Raw genomic sequence first — 19,985 nt, 5'->3', positions numbered from 1 at the left:
GAGATTTATATTTAGAGTTAGAGCATGCTAAATGTTTGGTTACCCCCCCCCCCCTTTCCGACTTTAGCAATGTGGCAAAACTTAACGAAAAATTCAGACCCTCGCCCCTACTATAGACCTGTGTGTGATATAGTTAATAAAGCTAGGCGAACAATTTTTTTTTTTTATAATTCAGTCTAGCCTATCTTACCGCACCACTTAACCTTTTAATACTTTTATTTTACCATGCCGCATTGCTACTCCGTGTCTACCCCCAACCTACAGTATTTTCCTGTAGTCACTGTCTTTAGACTTTAGGTTGAATAGCCTTGGCTTTAACAAAAACAACACACTTTGTCGATCTAATTACTTAATTAGTGGTCATTAAACGTGTTGGTTTATAAATGAAACATTCTGCGGGCAATATGAATGATACTTCAACTTCTTCACCTCTGACCTTTGAAGATAAAGTTTGTAAGACCATAGAATGAGCTAGATCTAGTAAAGTTTTACTATAAGAACGTGTGATAATAAGTATCATAGTATTAGTAGTCAATTCCCATTGATAATGATAGCGTGTAGTTAGGCCTACACTTGAATATATCACACTTTAACTTGCATTTATCTGTTCAAAACACTACGGTAAGGTAGATCTCTAGCTAAATTCTAATCTAGATCCCTTTATTTAAGTCCAGTAGTATTGTAGTAATCAACCTGATCCCAAATTATTATAATAAAATATGTCTAGGTATAGAAAAACTACTACAAATTTTAGTAAAAAGTAGATCTATTTAATTAATTTACGTGTAGGCCTATTTAATAAATTTATATTTTAATAAGAAATCCTTTTTTTTTTCGTTTATAATTTAGTTTACATTTTTATCAGTATTATTGGTAGAGTTACCGTTACTGTTTAGACTATATGAATGGACAAGTGTAAGCTACTTCATTACTTCAACAACCAAGTAGCTGAGCAAAAATCTATTTCTCGTGTTAGTGTAGACTTCTATGGTGACAAAAAGAATTACTCTATAAATCAGTTGAAAGTCAAATGGAACATATATTGACTAAATGTTGTGATTTTATATTAGCAATGTTGGGAGGAAGCTTGGCACATTTAATTTATCCTTCCTACAACAACATCCATACAGACATTACTTTCACATTACAGATGAGATGAAAAATAATCAAAGAAAAAAATGCGACCCTTCTGTAAAGACTCCCTATGGGTAGGTTACCAATTTTTAGGTTTTTAAATTTTTAATTTTTTTTTACAAAAGTAAAAAAGCTGCATGTTTTAAAGATGAACTTTAACTCAGTACACTATACACACATGACTCTATTAATTCCCAATACAATACTTCAAATTTAATAAAAAATAAACTAATTAGTTGTTTTATTTCTGCTTTAGGACTCAAACCTTACCTGGAACAACACCTGGCCCCAACTCACTAACTGTTTTCAGTCTGTCATTCTAACTCCCCTGCCATGCTATTACCTGGTTGTCTTTTTACCATTTTACTCTTTCTTTATCTGGAGGAAACCCAACATTAGGTATCCATTCAGGGAACACATTTTTGTTCTGAAACAGGTTTGTAATTTCCAATTTCACTGAGTAATCGTTGTGTTTTAGACCAAGTAATCATAAGGGCAGATAGATAGCAGTCTTTGTTTATAAGTATTGAGATTTTGTGACCAGCTACATTGCCTAGTATCTTTATTCTCAAGTCATGAAGGAGACTCCTATGAGCTGAAGATGTATGTCACTTTAGCAAGATCAGCAATCAAACACATAGTTCTGGTGTTAATGACGATAGTCTCAATTCAGTGGCATAGACAAGGAGTATTGGGTGCTGGTTAGGACCCCCATGACTAAATTCCTATACCACCAGTTTCACTACATGACCACCTAATGAGGTCTGCAGTATTTGTACAAACCTCACAGCCTATTGGGCAGAGAAAGTAGAGTTCATCTCTTTTTATTATGTTTATAATATAAAGAGAGAGTGTGTGGATAGTTCACTGTTCTCTATAAATATTTCTAATATTACAAAATGCTTGGAGAAAAGAAAACATAAATTAAACAACAATGGAAACAAAATTATTCAACAGCTTTTGCATTTAAGTTCCATTTTCAAATACAATATCAGGTATGTTGCTTCCTTCTGCTAATATGTGAAACAGCAACTTGTGTCTTGTACATCAGAGATGAATCTGGAACTATTTCGGACATTTTTTCAAGTGCATTAAAGATGTTTTCATTTGTAAGTAGGTTTAGAGAATTTTCACATAACTATATTTTGATATAATCTTTAAAAATGTTTAAATCATTACATTTATTATTTACTGTATTTAAATAACAAAGTAGATGCTAGTTTATTATTGTAAGCTGTAACCAATGCAAGTCAACTTTCCACAGATGCTAGTAATTCTAACTGCTTTGTTAGAACATAGAAGGCCTGTATATCAGTCACCATGGCTGCTCATGTTTTATGGATTGATGCTATTCACAAATCTGGTCCCGTTTTACTCAAAAATTATACAGCAAGTAAGTGTACACCGTTTGGTGTTGTGCAGCCTTTTAGTGTGGTACTAGACGGAAATTGTTATTTGTTAATTGCTTGATGGTAAGCACATGAATTGCTTAGTGAGCACAAAAAATTTGAAGTCGAACACTTTTCCTTTATAACCAACCATAAATACAGATAAATACAGATATAATAAAAGCAGTTGAATAAAGAATTAAAAATCCTCCTTTTGATAATTTTATATAATATAGGCCTATAAATAATAGCATAAAAATACTCTGTTAGTTAGATGTTCACTATTAAATTACACATCTACAGGAATATTCAAGTCAAATGATTTTGTTTGTCTTGTTCTACATCAAATATGGAATCGCAGTCTGTTCAACTATTCTATTTAGTTGGAACCATAGAGAATTAACAGGGAAGGTAAGTAGTTTAGTGCGTGACAGACAGCTTTACTCAACTTGGCCTGGTATCTTATTTGTACTCTTTATTGCTGTATTTTTTTGCAATTGCTGAATATAATTTAAATTTAAACAAGTTTCTTTATAAGAAATAAATATTTTCCTGTAATATTTATGCAGACATTTTCAGCTGAGGAAAAAGCTTCAATCATTTCAAGGATATTTTTTCATTGGACATCAGGGTATGAAACTATTCTTAAGAGAGCTGCTATTTTATCTAAGGTTGAGTTATAGTGTAGTAGGTCCATGAAGTTTAAATTTTTCTGTTTCGAAAAAGTTAAATTAAACTAGACTAAAATTTAAATTGATTGAAAACATTTTTGTTCATTTTTAAAATGTTTGATTCTTGGGAGCTGGTTCAGTGTTTCTTCCAGACTTTTTTCTTCGGGGGGGCACATGAAATTTTTGGGGGCGGTAGACTTTCTTCGGGGGGCGGACACTGTTAAAAGTATATATTTTCTATATAAATTTCATTTTGTTGGGGGGGGGGGGGGGTTGGACCTCTGACGTTTCTTTTACTGCTTTGTTTATAAGGCTACTGTTTAACTAGACCGACTCTAAGGATCATGATGTTAAAATTGAACAGGGTTAACAGCTGGATGTATCTGAATTTGAATTTCTATATACATTGTTGTATTTGTTATTAAATATATTTAGTAATAAATGTTTGTAAAATATATTTGTGGTATTACCCAAACCAATATTCTCAGGTTGGTTCTACATGGCTACAAGAAACCTCTAATGGAAGATGACATATGTCCATTAAATGAAAATGAAACTTCTATCCATGTCGTCTCAAAATTTCTTCAGACATTATCTTTTCACACTGAGAAGTATTATTAACATTTTTTAAAATGTATTTGAAAACAGTTTAGTTCAATATTGTAGAAGTTTTACAATTTTTATCTAAAAATGTTTTCACTTTTTTTTGGTTATACTACTAATTATTAATATGGGGAAACACAATTTTATTTAAAGCTGTTGTAATATTGATAAACATTTTGAGCTATGTCTGGTTTTAATTAGTAATAGAATTAAAATATAATTGTTTTTTGTTGTTGCTAATTTGGTTTAAAAAATGGTAAATTAAACAAAAAAGTAACATTGTATCACTATGTTTTGTAAAATTCCATTTAACCAGGCTTAACAAATCTACACCTCTTGATGTGGCATCATCGCGGTATGATAAAACAGATATAGAGCTTGATCAGCATGAAACACCTTCTTTACTTGCAAGCAACAATCAAGAGCAATTTGCAGAAACTAATTTAGATGTGTTTAACCAGGAAAAGGTGGTAGTGAAACTAGCAACAAAATCTGAAACTGCTGGGAATAAAAGATTGGGTATACTAATGTGGAAGGTGATTGTATTTGTTTAACATACCTAGATTTATTGGCCTACTGTTGTGTCTGATTAAGATATGCACTTAGATGTTTCATGATCCAAAATTTCCATAACATAGAAATATTTTTTATATACAATTACATTAAAAAATCCAAAACTAGCCACAGTCTGATATATGAAAACTGGAGAAAGAAGAGAAAGAGAAAAAAATAAGAGCTCTTCTTTCTGGAGTTTGTAATTTCATTAAATCAATCTTAGTGCTGCATTTTGATGAAATAAGTTTGAAATATTTTTCAGATCATCCTACACACATTCAGCACACATCTGATAAAATGTGGTGTACTGGCTGTTGTCTGCAAATCTTTTCTTTTAATCTGTCCTGTTTTCATGAGGTGAGCTCTCTAGTACCATGTGTCACACTTTAACAGAGGCGTAGCGAGGGGGGGGGGGTGACACCTTACCTAGCGATGCCACTGCACTTTAATTTCAACAATCTCCTAGCACAGTTCGGCACTTACAGTTTTTAGCAAGGTCTCGTTAAACGTTATTTTCTTATGTGTCTTAACCCTCACCATAATAGTGATAGTAATAAATAAAATATTTCAACATGAAAAAAACGCTTTGTTGACAGTGAATATAAAATTCTAGTGTCTTTATTTTTTACTGCTTTATAGCAGGTTTAAATAAAGTCTTGCTTAAGAAAATTATAAAATAATTAATTAAGGTGAACCAAATTAAGAATAAAAATGAATAATTTGACTTAATAGGCTGCTGATTGAATTCACCGCTAACGAGGACAAGACAGACTGGCATGGCTACCTTCTGGCCACAGCCCTCTTCACATCACTGGTCATTTCCTTGCTGTCCTATGAGTATTATTTGTACCAAAACAATCTGTTTGCTATAAAAGTGAGGGCAGCCATCATGTCATCTGTGTACAGGAAGGTATATTTTAAACTGCTGGTTAATTAAAAGAGAAAAGTCTTTAAAACTACTATAGTAATCAAATTCAGAATCAATTATTTAAATTTAGATTTATAATAATTTTCAAGATTTTAAGAATATTTAATTGATAATTTTTTTTTCACTAAAGAGTTTATCACTAAGTAGTGAATCAAGGCAGGTAACCTCAGCTGGGGAGATTACTCAGCTGCTTTCAAAAGATATTGACACTATTTGGACCTTGTGCAGTGAAGGCTTTATCTTAATGGAGTCTCCTTTTGAATTAACAGTTGGTTTAATTATGCTGTACTACACTGTTGGGCTTGCTATGTTGTCAGGTGAATAGTGCCTCAGAAAATCATGAATGAACTAAGATTTTTGGATATTTAGTCTTTTAAAACTACCCTATCAATTCATTCACTACCCTAACTTACATCATCAGTTTTTATAGATAAAAGCCAGTTAACTAAAGAAGTAAAGAGTTTTTTTGAAACCTTTTGGGCAGTTAAAACAGAGTTAATCTCTATCACTTCTCATGTCCTCATCAAAAAGTAAATTAAGCAATTGAATACAATCAACTTTTAGGATCTTAACTTCACTTTTTTTTCTAATTTTTTAATATTTAAAATTGTAATGTCTGAATGCATGAGTATCACTAATAGACCTAGCTAGAACATTTGCTTTCATTTATATTTTCTTATAGCAACATGTCATTTGATTTTGATACCTGTAAGCAAACATGTTTTACAAGTATCCCATGTTATAAGACAAGCAGCATTAAGTGTGTTATTTATCTAACAATTTCTTGTTGTTTTGATATTCAAATATGATCTTTGTAACAGGGCTAGCCACACTAGCTGGGCTCTTCATCTTGAAATCCCTAATGACCAGACTGCAAACAAAATGTGAAATCAAGCTGCGGGCAGCAGCTGATGAGAGAATGAAAATAACTTCACAAGTTTTTACAGGAATTAAGGTCAATTTATAAATCATTATTTGCACTTAGAATTCAACATTATTGTCTTTTTTTAAATAGAATATACAGAAAAAAAAAACACTTTAAGATGTTAGCTAATCAGTTTTTTGCTTAATTCCACTAATTTTTATCTGAAAGCTGTATATTTATTATTCCATTCTGTTCCCAGGTTTTAAAATTGTATGCATGGGAAGAAGCTTTTCAGACACTGCTGAGTAACATCAGAAACAAAGAGTTAAAGGCTATTTTTAGATTTGACCTCTTGAAATTTTTTATAACATTTGCTTGGTCAGGGGCTGTGTTTTGGGTAAATTATTTTTCTGGTGAATTTTTTCATTGTTTAAATGAACAAATAATATTATATAAATCCACATTTTAAAATTAAAACTGATAAATATTGTTATTTTGTAAAAATTCTGAATAAAATTAATAGCTAAATAAATTTATTTTAAATGTAACACTCCAGGCACTTAATTAGCACCAAATAGTGCCACATGTGGACTACACTAAATAAAAATTAGTCTTAATCTCATTCGACTTATCCTGCATGAACTGATTAAAATTACACCGTAGTAGTAAAAAGACTCAAATGACCAAAGATTGAAATCTTGTGTTAAACTTCCTCAGGTGATTTTCTTCACTTTTTTAACTCACGTAATGATTGATGAGAGTCACCACCTTAAAGCCTCGACAGTTTTTGTTGCTATGGCATATTTTACAGCTGTACGACGAGCTTCCAACTGCATAGCGTCTGTTATTGATTTCATTATAGGGGTAAGTAGTCATTATGTTTTTATTATAGTGGCAAGTATCATATAATTTCATTATAGGAACAAGTAGGCAATGATATATCTATAGGGACAAGTAAACAATGATTTTTATTATTCATAGGGACAAGAAGACATTATGATTTTTTTGTAGGGGCAAGTATACATTAAGATTTCATTTAGGGGCAAGTCGTTTATATATAAATATTTCTTTTAAAAAGCTGAGATTAATCATGCTTTTACATTATAAAAGTTCAGCTGCTGTGTAGGTGAAAATGATGATGAGTTAACATCATATTTATTACAGGGTCTAGTAGCTGGGCAAAGAGTTATGAAATTTCTTTTGTTGAGTGAAATAGAAAAATCTTCCACTAATGACACGTCAGAATTATCTCCAGGTAAAAAAATTATTACACACAGTTTTACTTTTAGTAGTTTTATTCATGTGGTCAAAGTAAAACAGATAGGCTATACTTTCATACGCAGATGTTGCCATCAAAATATCTGATGGTCATTTCAGTTGGTCAGCAGATTGTGAACCTACTTTAAAAAAGTAAGTACTTTAATGTCTGTAATGTAAACATTTGATACTTTTTATGTACATGTTGCAGTATGTGATGATTTATATTTCGGGCTAAAAAATAAAGTGTATACATAATATGGTGCCGAAATAAAGCCTAAACAGCTGTGTACAGTTTTTAATAGTGAAATCAAGTTAGCATGAATATTTTACCAGCATAAACCTGGAGATCACTAAGGGCAGCCTGGTGGCAGTTGTTGGTGTTGTGGGGTGTGGTAAATCTTCTTTGTTATCTGCCTTGCTAGGGGAGATGATCACAATCAAGGGGAATGTACTCAAACAGGTACACTTATTGTTCATTAAAAAAAAATGCTGCTTAAGTTTTCTTTTTAAATTTAAACATCTGACCAAATACAGATTTATTAATTTAGTTAATTTTTATATTTAGTATATTCATATTTAAAATTTAATAAAAGTCTAATGAATGTTATAGTTTGAAATTTAAAAAAGAAATGTAAAGAATTTTCTTTTAAAGAGTAATTAATTATAATAATGTATTGTTTCATTTTACTAATTGATTTAAATATGCTGTATTCAATCTTTTCATAATATAAATTTTAAAAAGATACTATTCTAAGGCTGTTGTATGTGATAATGTGTTTTTTTTTTTTGTGTGTGAGGTTTAGTTAAGAAAAATGAAGAAAAACATTTCTAAGAGACAATGGTTATGTTGGGGGGGGGGGGGGGGGGGTGTGTGATGAAACGTGTTGGTTGGTAGGGGAGAAAATCAGCCCCTCTATTTACGTCTAATAGTATACCTATTTGAAGGCTTATAATGGATTTTTTCAGGGTAAGGTAGCCTACACCCCACAGGAGGCCTGGGTACAGAACGACTCACTACAGAACAATATCCTGTTTGATTCTGGCATGAGAGAGGAAGAGTACAGGGAGACTCTGAGGGCTTGTGCGCTAGAAGATGACCTCAAGGTCCTGCCTTCTGGGGATCTAACAGAGATTGGAGAGAAAGTAATTTCTTTTTACTATATATATATATATATATATATATATATATATATATATATATATATAAATATATATATATATATATATATATATTATATATATATATATATATATATATATATATATATATATATATATATATTATATATATATATATATATATATATATATATATATATATATATATACAAACTAAAAGCACAATAGGCAATTTAGTGACATATCCAAGATATATTTAATTTAACATTTCAAAACTGAATTTCTCAGTAAAATGTCAATAGATTTTTTTTTTGATTGTAGGGAATTAACTTGAGTGGTGGCCAGAAACAGAGGGTTAGCCTTGCCCGGGCTATATATCAGAAAAGTGAAATCTATTTCCTGGATGATCCACTGAGTGCAGTTGACAGTCATGTAGGAAGACACATATTTGATCATGTGATAGGGAGGAATGGGTTGCTGAAAGATAAGGTTTGTGCTACTCTGGTGGATCAAGGCATAAAAGTTTACATTTTGTTCAAAATTATTTTAGCTTTCAGTGTTTTTTTATTTATTTTTCCTAAATTGAACAAGTTAATAATAAAAGTAGTTAGAATTTTAACACAATGTAAATGAAAAAATAAAAGGTAAATAAATTTGGGGAAAATGTGTCTATAAATATTTACCATTGAAACTAGTCAATGAGAAGAAATTTTCGTTTCCAGACTAGAATTTTTGTGACACATGGGATACAGTGGCTACCAGAGATGGACAAAATTATTGTAATGACCAATGGTCAGTGTACAGAACAGGGGACTCTAGACCAACTGATAAGCCATAATGGACCCTTTGCCCAGTTTCTCTCTGAATATCTCTCAAATCATAAAAGTCACCAGCCAATGATTCCATTAGGTGCAGGGGACAGCATAGAAAAAACAACAGTCATAGATGAAAATTTGGAAAATGGTTAGCCAGGAATTTTTTTGTAAATCAACAAAAATGTCACTTTAACACTGAATTATAAGTATTGTAAACTGGTTGTAGCTAATAATAATAAATATTTTACACATGTTGTCTAGTGACAGAATATAGATTAATTGTTCACTTGTTTATTTTCTAAATTGATAGAAGCTGTAACAAAATCAATGTTTGAAAGACTTTTGTCTATTGAATCTTATGTGAGTGACACATCTGATAACCTCACCAGGTAGTAGGCTTTTATTTTAATTTAGTACACTATTGATACAGTTTGATTAGGATTAAGTATTCAGTAATTTCTTTTATTTCTTGGTTTATTTTTATATCTTGTTAGAAATAGCAATTAATATAATATTAAAAACACTAAAATTTTCAGTGAAAACCACTTCACCTCTGTAGAAAGTCTAACAGACGACATGAAACAAACAACTGAAGATTCTGCTAAGTCTGCTGGGGACAAGGCTAGAAAGCTCATACAAGAGGAAGAGATGGCTAGTGGCAGGGTAACAATGCTTTTGTTAAAATGCTAATAGAAACAAATACAGACCTTATAAAGAGTTAGGTACCATAAAGAAAGTACCATGTTTATAAAGCATAATGAACAGTTCATACAATTTATTCACATTTCATTAAAACTAAAATAAACCCTCTTCTTTTAAAAAAGAAATATGCATGATATTTCTGCAATCTTGTAGAATTTATTAAAGTAAAATAATTGTTTCTTTATTATCTTGAGCCAAATTTGCAATTTTTAAATCATAAAACTTAGTAGACCCTGACACTTTTAAAAAAATTACTACTTAACTCTACTGAATGAAAACAAAAATTCTTTTTTGCAATTAGATTGATGAAACATGTTTAGCTTAAGCTATCTCATGCAATTATTTTATTGTTCAAACAAACTTCAGGTCAGTTGGTCAGTCTACACATCATTCGCTAAAGCTATGGGCTATTTTTCCATTTTCTCTTTGGGCCTTTTCTTTGCAAGTTGTTTTGCCTTTGATACTGCTGCTGGTTTTTGGCTGTCATCCTGGGTGGACAGTCCAGTTTTAAATAATGTTTCACTTCCTGCTGACAGCCCGGAGAGACAGAATGAGAACAGTTATTTCATTGGAATTTACAGCATATGGGGAATACTGCAAGGTGAGTTGACAGATAAATTACAATGTGAATTAAAGATTTCATATTTAAAAATAATTGAAACAAAAAGTTTCTATAATTTAAAAAAAAAAATTTTAAACTAAAATCAGAGATAGCCACTTGAATAAATTTTTAAAAAGTACTTTAAAAAATATAATCTATTGTAGAATTTAAAAAAGAAAATCCTTGAACCTTTCATTATTCAGTTATTTTTTAAAATGTAATTTTGGTAAGAGTAATAATAGAGGTAACCACTTGAATGAAGTCATAGAAGTACTTAAAATTAATAGCAGGATTTAAAAAATAAAATACTTGAACTTTTCATAATTCAGTTAATTGTTTTTAATGTAATTTTGGTAAGAGTATTTTAAATTTATTTATCAATTGAGGTTGTTTAGTACTAGACATATATACTAGAGTATTCAGGGGAGGTCCTAGATCTAAGTTGGCCTCATATTCACATAGGGCGAAGTTTAAATTTATCGCTTTTCTCAACACTTTACAGTCTGTCAGTTCAGTGTCAGTTTTGAAATCATAAACAAATGCTATGTCTGACTATGTCATGTTCCAGCTGCTGTCCTTATCATCTTCACTGCCATCAAGGCCTACAGACATAGACACTTATCACATATGATCCACCAACATTTAATGGCTAGTGTACTGGCCAGTCCAATCCAGTTTTTTGATACCACACCCATTGGACGATTATTAGCAAGGTAGTTTTGATGAAGTCTATATTCAGTATTTAACTTCTCAATACTTTGCTACTAATTTATGCTTTTATTCAGTTCGAAATAATATATTTTATCTTTTTCAAAAATACTTTTGCTTTTATTATCATGGAACTCTTGCCTTTCCGAACAAGAAAAGAACAACTTTAAAACAATTCCCAAATAAGTTTTATGCTAACAATATGTATCTGTTTCTTCTCAGATTTTCTAAAGACATCAGTGTGATTGATACCACTTTATTATTATGGATTGAAGTTTGGCTTCACTCTGTATTTAGTGTTATATGTTCCTTAGTTGCTATTGCCATCAGTATTCCGGCCTTTTTAGCAGTGACTATACCCATTGTGATTCTATATTACCTTATAGAGGTAACTGTCCTGCCAGGTTTTTCTAAAATACAATTTTTAAACCACAAAATGACATTTTGATTAAATTCAGCAGACAATGTTTTGAAACTTTCTTCTTTTTCTTAACTTGCTTAAAATCTTATAGTTTGGATATTATTTAAAAAAAAAAAATAGGTTATTATGATTGAATTGGCAAATAAAAATTTCTCCGTATTTAGACTTCAGTTTTTCTTTTTAGATGCAGAGAAAAAAAAAACATAGATTTATATTTGCATGGCAATATTGAAATTGAAGGTTTTCTTTAAAAATTCTGCAGAAAATGTATCTGCCAACATCCAGCCAGTTGCGGAGACTGGACAGGAAGTGGCTGTCCCCAATCCTCAGCCATGTCAGCGAATCTTTTGCTGGAACTTCCGTCATTCGTGCCCTCGGGGAGGAGGACAGATTTATCAGACAGGCAGAAAACAAGGTGGATTTTTATCATCGAATGACAGTTGCCAGTTATGCTTGTGAAAGGTGTGTCACCAAGTGAAATTTTAAAAGAATATTCCTTCTAAAAATTAAAAGAAATTAAAAAAAAAAATCCTACTTAAGCACATTGACTATACTCTATGAGTAAAATATTTTTTAATACAACTGTAGTATTTTTGTGCTGAAATGTTACAAGGAATGATTTTGAAAATAATTCCAGATGGCTATCCATACATTTGGGTTTCCTGAGTAGTATCTTGGTTTTATTTGCTGGCATTTTGGCAGTAAAGTACAGATATGACCTTTCACCTGGTCTCATTGGACTTTGTTTAACCATGGGACTTACTGTAAGACTAAAATCTATTCACCACAATATAACTGAATGATCTGATATAATAAATCTGAGAATAACATTTTTAAAACTTGATTTTGTCTATTTCTCTGATTCTCTATTTTTCTACTTATTTTGTTTTTTTGATGAACTATTCTTAGTTTTTTTGTTTTGAAAATCCTTTTAAAGTATTTCTTTGTTTAAAATTTATGTTGTTAGGAAGGAATTTTTAAAGTTTTTATTTTTTATACAACATATAATTTAAAATTACCTGTAGATTTTCAAGCATGCAAATGTCTTCTTCAAATATTTTAATTATTGCTGTTTCAGATTACTAGCAATATGCAATTGCAAGTCAGAATGGCTAGTCTACTGGAGATGGATATTGTCTCCCTTGAAAGAATTCTGCAGTACATTGGTCTCCCTTCAGAAGTAACTTTAAAATATTTTGTTTTGATATGGGCTTTAGTATTATTAAACTACTTTAAAATGTGTGTGGTTAAAGAATAACTTAAAATAACCTAACATTGTTATTATTGTTGATATGGATTACACTTTGAGTAAAATATGCAACAAAATATTTCAACATAAATAAACAAACACTAAAAACTAAGAAAAAATGAAACAAAAAATGTTATAAAACTCCACACTTCCAGGCTCCACAACATCTGGAGTGTCCTGGCCACTTCCCAGAGTGGCCACTGTCTGGTACTATAACCTTTAAGAATGTGAGTCTCCAATACCGAGCTGGGTTAGAACCTGTGCTGAAGAACTTAAGCTTTCACATCCTTGATGGAGAAAAGGTATTATAGGGCTTGTAAGATTTTATCATCTCTATGTACTGCATGTGTTCTTTACTGAGTATTGAAACAAAATTTTAATTTCTAAATGTTTTAACTTTGAATCCAGTTGACTGATATAGTTCTTTTTAAAATGACTTCTTTTTTGTTTCTTTCTTTCTTTTTTTTTTGTAATTTTTAATTAATTTGCTTTTTTTTTTACCTAAAAGAGCTGGAAATGTATTTTTAGATTGGAGTAGTAGGCAGAACAGGAGCTGGAAAATCATCCTTGATGTTAGCTCTATTCCGATTGGTTGAGCCATGTGATGGTAAAATAATTATAGATGGCGTTGATGTATCAAAGCTTGGATTGTATGATCTGAGACAGAAGTTGACCATTTTGCCACAGGTAATAGGCATGCATAATTGCTTAATAAATAAGATTTGTTTTCCTTTCTATATGGATGTAATAATGTATTTAAAATGTATTTATTTAAATTTATATTTAATTTTTTATTTTACATTATTAAATTTACATAATTCATTTATTATTATTTCAGGATCCTGTTCTATTTTCTGGCAGTCTGCGTTCTAACCTGGATCCACTGAGGATGTTTTCTGACATTGAAATCTGGACCACACTAGAATTATGTCACTTAAAACAGTTTTTTGGGAAGGTCAAAGAAGGTTTAGATTTTCAGGTTGGTGAAGGAGGAGGCAATCTGAGGCAAGTTATTTTACCAATGTAGAGAGTTATGTAATTTAAGGCAAGTTATTTTACCAATGTAGAGAGTTATGTTATTTAAGGCAAGTTATTTTACCAATGTACAGTTATGTAATCTAAGGCAAATTATTTTACCAATGTAGAGAGTTATGTAATCTGAGGCAAGTTATTTTACCAAAGTAGAGTGTTATGTAATTTAAGGCAAGTATTTTACCAATGTAGAGAGTTATGTAATCTGAAGCAAGTTATTTTACCAATGTAGAGTGTTATGTAATTTATGGCAAGTTATTTTACCAATGTAGAGAGTTATGTAATCTGAAGCAAGTTATTTTACCAATGTACAGAGTTATTTTAAAAGCTTACATTTTATGGCCACATTGATGTCAACAAGAAAATATTTCTAATGTTAACTTTTCTACTAATTATTTAGTAACCAAACAGATTATTATTTGATAACTTTTCTGAAGGTTTGAACTCAGAATAAGGCTCATAGATCTTAGTAGAACTGTTTTCTGTGAATATCTGAGCCAGCTCAGCTCATTCTGTTAACTGGCATAATCCATATTAAAAGAAGAGATTGGGCAAATCAATACAAGCTAATGCTATACCAACTGACATAGTGTTATAGTTAGCATGCATACTTGATTAACATATTTTAAACTCATGATTTCATCATATATATATATATATATATATATATATATATATATATATATATATATATATATATATATATATATATATATATATATATATATATATATATATATATATATATATATATATATATATACATATATATATATATACATACACACATATATATGCAATAAAAGTACTCTCAATTTGATCATTAATTTATGTGAATGAGCTGTTGATTTATTTTATACTGCTAGTGCTGGACAGAGACAACTGGTATGTTTGGGGAGGGCGTTGCTAAGGAAAACAAAAATCTTGGTGCTGGATGAAGCCACAGCAGCTGTGGATGTAGAGACAGATGAACTGATTCAAAAGACAATCAGGTCTGAGTTCCAGGGCTGTACTGTGTTAACCATTGCACATAGGCTCAATACTGTCATGGACTACGACAGGTGACTATATTTTACTTTTGTAAATAAACTGTTTATTAATCATTGCACAGTTGGCTGAGATAACCAGTGGATATAGACTGGCAATAAGGTAAATGTGGTCGAGCTGTAGATCGCTAGACTGATATTTGAAAAGTCTTGAGTTCAGATCTTGGGCTTGAGTTTGTAGGACACCCCATATGGGTACCTGACTTACAATAGGGAAACAAAGGTGCCTGGGCTTAGGGCTGACTGGATTATCATGTTGTATGCCGAGACCATTGAAACAGATAAACTCTACTTCATCTGCCCTATGTGTCTTGCTCACAAATAGAAAAAGATGATGAGATGATAGACTGGTGATCAGTTTTACAGTAACAAATGGTAGTCAGGGATGGATTGGTACATTTCAGCACTTCAGAATTTTGGTGGCTCTCCCTGTAAACATTTACCAAAAAAACAAATTGAATTTCACTAATTACATTCCTTTTTATTCATAATTAAATTTTTATTTAGATCTACTTTATAATACAGAAATAACAATTCTTTGAAGCTATCTTTTAAACTTACTTTATGACACATTTTTGCTTCCATATTTATTAATGATTACTATCAAGTATGTCTTGGTTGTTTTTTTCTGTTTTAATAAGATTTTTTTTATTTTAATTAATAGTATGCTAAAAACTATAGAACATTGCTGTGGTGCCCCAACCTTGATGCCCTAGCTTATGCTTATATTTCTAAATGGTTAATCCAGCCCTGCTTATCATTTTTTCTCGGTATAAAGCAGCATTTGAATGTGAAACTAACATTATATTTATATGCCTACAACTTATTTTTTTCTAAAACAGAGTTATAATTATTACATTTGTAGACTTATAAATATAACTTTATTTACAGATGTAATCGAAATTATATTTGATTTAAACTTCAGAACTTTAAGTTTAACATCTTATCTTAGTCTATTTAAAGGTGTGGTATGGTTTTGTATTTACAATAAGCAAGAGATTAAGGCATTAATACTTGACATTATTAAGAGATGGTAAAAAACACTTTCTCGAGGTTTTAAATTGATGGATTCTATTTTTAATTAAGTTCACTTCTAGGTTTGCAATTTTGGGTCGGGAGATAACCCATAAGAGAAGTTAATATAAATATCTTTTTTATTTTCAGAATTTTAGTTCTGGATGATGGGCAAGTTCTAGGTTTGCAAATATGGGTGGGGAGATAACCCATAACAGAAGTTAATATAAATGTCTTTTTTATTTTCAGAATTTTAGTTCTGGATGATGGGCAAGTTCTAGGTTTGCAAATATGGGTGGGGAGATAACCCATAACAGAAGTTAATATAAATGTCTTTTTTATTTTCAGAATTTTAGTTCTGGATGATGGGCAAGTTCTAGGTTTGCAAATATGGGTGGGGAGATAACCCATAACAGAAGTTAATACAAATGTCTTTTTTATTTTCAGAATTTTAGTTCTGGATGATGGGCAAGTTCTAGGTTTGCAAATATGGGTGGGGAGATAACCCATAACAGAAGTTAATATAAATATCTTTTTTTTATTTTCAGAATTTTAGTTCTGGATGATGGGCAAGTTGTAGAATTGGACACCCCCACAGCTTTAATGAACAATGTCAATTCTTCTTTCCACAAAATGGTGACAGATTCACACAACCTGCAAATTTTGAACAAGAAACAAGAATTTGTGCAAATGTAATGCTAGACAACCATGTTTTCTAGGGCATTATTTTTATTTTAGACTCCTGCAATAATGAGGATTGGTTAGTAGGCCCAAGCCAGCAAACATTACTAACCAGCATCAACATTAACCATAAACCCTGGCATAAACTTAAGCCCTGATAATTGATATCAATGTACACCACCTACACTCAGATTTTTGGTGTGGTGAGACTAAGTTAAAATATTATCTATTGTATACTTTTACTTACATTTAAGAAGATACCCACGCTTTTCTTTATGGTTATTTAAATTGTGGTGCATATAGGCCCCTATTTAAAGAAAAAAAATTATTTTCTACATTTTAGTTCAAGATTATATAATAATATATTATATAACAGTTTTTATAAATTGTTTTATGACCTTTTGATTTTGTATATGTTTTTAAGTTCAAGTTTAATAAAAATCAAATCACATGACTAAAAAGTCTTGCGCACTTTGAACTAAGGCAATTTGAACTAACTCTTACTAACCGAATGTTTGAACAATGTGTTTGTGTGTAGTAGGGCAAAAAATTATTGCTTTATATTACTTTATAAATAATATATAAATATTATAAAGTGTGGGCTTTTATCTATATATATAATTCTCTTCTGGGAGACGCTAGAAAACAAGCTGTAAACGCGCTCCCTACCACCCCTACCCCTACATGGTCTGATGAGCTGTGGTTCACTCTAAATGTTTACAAACAGAGCCGGGTTTAGTGACGACTATTAGGGGCAGATAATTTAGTTTGAAACGATTTTAAACGTAGGGGAGGGGGGGGTAACTAAGTGGAGTTTATTTTAACGGAGGGATGGGGGAGGAAGGAGGGGGGTTATCGTCCTTAACGAACTACTTATAGTGTTTTAAAGAATTATTTTCAGTGGCAGCGTTGGTAGTGTCGAATTCACAAATTATGAATAACTGAAAAGTAGAAAAAACAACAACCAACTAGCGGCGTATGATATGCCGCGGGTCGGCTCGTATATTATTTTTATTATATTAGGCATTAGGATAGTTCATGAATTAGGCCAAGGGTCCACTTTTTTTAATAATTAAAAATATCATTTTGTCAAAGTTCCAGTCACATTACATTGTCATCAAATCTGACAAGTTTGAATGAAATCGGTTCTTTAGAAGTGGATCAGATTTCGTTTGTAAGTTTCCACCCATGACGGCCGAGATCAACAAGTTGGGTTAAATAACACTTTTAAAGCGAAACTCTGTCAACATTGGGAAAACCCAATTGAGAAAAAAATATTTTGGGAATTCCCAAATGCTGACCCTGGATTCAATTGTAAATAACACGGAAAAACCCCGTGGGCCATGGCTATGACTTATGCTAATCTATGGTGGGTGAGGAATACAACTGGCCTGCTGTTGCAATCTGCTCTAATTTTTAATAGACTTCTCGAGGTTTTTGTTGTGTAGCAGCGAAAGTGGGGCCAAGGTACATCAAAACTAATATCGAACGCTATCGAACAAAGGCGTAGCTAGGGTGGGGGGGGGGGGGGGGCGACAGCCCCAGGAGCCGATCCTAGGGGGGCGCCAAAAGGGGTAGAACAAAAATTGAAGCTCATTTTAAGCTGCAGTTTTGAATTATAAACTGTCACACTTAAGAAATTTAACTGATACTGATTTAACTGTTTTCTACCTTGATTGTGTAACTGTAAAACAAATTATTATATCCTTAACAAACAGTGACCTGCAAAAACCGCTTTCCATCTTTTGCTGATAAAAATCGCAAGGATTGTTGAGTAGATAACTCTTTTAACACTTAGAAAATAAAACAATTGTGTTAAAGCGTACTGTGTACGTGTAAGAGAAAAATTTGAAAAAGGGTGGTGGGTCGGGGCGCTTTTTCATCAAGGTAAATGGGAAGGATTTGGGGGGTGCCAGAGGCGTAGCGAGGGGGGGGGGGGCGGGGGATGCGGACCGCACCGGGTGACACCATTTAGGGGGTGACACCAAGGCAAAAAATAGCAAAATATATAGAGGGGGGTGCAAATCGAAAGTTTGAGGGGGGGGGGGGTGCAAATCTTAAGTTTGAGGGGGGGGGGGTGCAGATCTAAAATTTGTCCCCGGGAAGAGTCGTTGTGCCTCTGTGGGTGTGACACCATTAAGTGCCGCACCGGGTGACACCCGACCTCGCTACGCCACTGGGGGGCGCCACATTGAAAGTTCGCCCTGGGAGCCGGAAGGATCACTACGCCTCTGCTATAGAAACAAACATCGTTTGAACATTCGCTTGAGTAATGATACTTGCGTAAACGCCCAATTCACACTTTAAAAAAAAATATAATTTTTACATGTGATTGGTAAAATTTTCACGGAAGACCTCGTATATATAAGTGTGTGTGTGTGTGGGGGGGGGGGGGGGGTGAAGCAGAAAAAAATACTAGAATCTAGTAAACTTAAACTGTTAACTCCATGCTGCACTTTTGGAGAAGTAATTATTAAAGTTTGATTAATGCATGTATGTCACCACAAAAAACTGTCAAATGTAGACGGACAATTAAAAAATGTTTAAGAGCCAAATTGCCAACCGTTCTGAAATGGATTAAAACAATTTTCAGTTTGTTCATACAACGCTTGAACATTGCTGAAGACTGATTACATACTTTGTAAACATTTTTCTCCGGTATGTAAAGCGAAATTTAGGTCCCAAATATAAATGAAGTTTGGGCCACTCTTTAACAAAGGCGAGGGCCAACATTTAAATATAGGGCCAACAATTGGATGAAGTTTGGGCCACTCTTTAACAAAGGCGAGGGCCAACATTTGAATATAGGACCAACGATTGGATGAAGTTTGGGCCCAGTAGCGTAGCGAGGGGGGGGGGCGTGGGGGGGACATATGTCCCCGGGCGCCGACCTTAGGGGGCGCCAAAATGGGTTGGAAAAATAAATTGAAAGGTTGAGGGAGGTGCAAATGGAAATCTCGAGGGGGGGGGGTGCAAATCGAGAAGTTTGTCCTCGGGCGCCGGGAAGGGTCGCTACGCCTCTGTTTGGGCCACCTTTAGACAAAGGCGAGGGCCAGCATTTGATTTAAACACATTAATTCTACATCGCCCTAGATTACACGTCGTTGGCTAAAACTAAAGATTAATTAATTAGTCTAATCATTAACGTGTTTTACAACAAGTTATGTTCTACAAATTCAAAATAAATGATCTC

At 32.4% G+C, this 19,985-nt stretch overlaps 1 protein-coding gene across 2 annotated transcripts; it reads left to right on the top strand.

Moving 5' to 3' along the window:
• The first annotated feature begins 466 nt into the window (after nt 1-466).
• LOC131956891 (multidrug resistance-associated protein 1) lies at nt 467-17,178 on the top strand. Of its 2 annotated transcripts, XM_059321516.1 has the most exons (34): nt 467-621; nt 1,151-1,208; nt 1,391-1,570; nt 2,130-2,243; nt 2,399-2,527; nt 2,826-2,933; nt 3,092-3,153; nt 3,682-3,804; nt 4,113-4,332; nt 4,614-4,708; nt 5,084-5,261; nt 5,410-5,596; nt 6,101-6,234; nt 6,404-6,541; nt 6,862-7,008; nt 7,309-7,399; nt 7,488-7,554; nt 7,738-7,864; nt 8,371-8,547; nt 8,845-9,012; nt 9,246-9,486; nt 9,649-9,727; nt 9,875-10,001; nt 10,407-10,641; nt 11,210-11,354; nt 11,572-11,737; nt 12,033-12,232; nt 12,408-12,534; nt 12,849-12,950; nt 13,175-13,321; nt 13,548-13,706; nt 13,858-14,024; nt 14,918-15,112; nt 16,660-17,178. In XM_059321516.1, exons 2-34 carry the CDS (start codon nt 1,179-1,181, stop codon nt 16,805-16,807), a joined length of 4,713 nt encoding a protein of 1,570 aa, XP_059177499.1. In that variant the 5' UTR covers nt 467-621; nt 1,151-1,178; the 3' UTR covers nt 16,808-17,178. The 2 variants fall into 2 exon arrangements, with proteins under 2 accessions (XP_059177499.1, XP_059177500.1); XM_059321517.1 differs by lacking the exon at nt 467-621 and having other exon boundaries at nt 1,128-1,208.
• Nucleotides 17,179-19,985: the final 2,807 nt, after the last annotated feature.

Source organism: Physella acuta, unplaced genomic scaffold, assembly GCF_028476545.2.
Source record: "Physella acuta isolate Inbredline_101_S28 unplaced genomic scaffold, ASM2847654v3 ptg001183l, whole genome shotgun sequence".
In the NCBI taxonomy this organism is placed as follows: domain Eukaryota; kingdom Metazoa; phylum Mollusca; class Gastropoda; family Physidae; genus Physella; species Physella acuta.
Note: the sequence above shows the minus strand (reverse complement) of the source record. Positions and strands in the feature narration are given on the sequence as shown.

What these genes read in the sequence shown, in the direction of transcription:
- LOC131956891 (XM_059321516.1), top strand. Translation starts at nt 1,179, where the DNA reads ATGCGACCCTTCTGTAAAGACTCCCTATGG. An exon ending in AAGTTTTTACAGGAATTAAG is followed by an intron (nt 6,235 to 6,403) that starts GTCAATTTATAA and finishes TTCTGTTCCCAG; the next exon opens with GTTTTAAAATTGTATGCATG. An exon ending in TGTGAACCTACTTTAAAAAA is followed by an intron (nt 7,555 to 7,737) that starts GTAAGTACTTTA and finishes ATATTTTACCAG; the next exon opens with CATAAACCTGGAGATCACTA.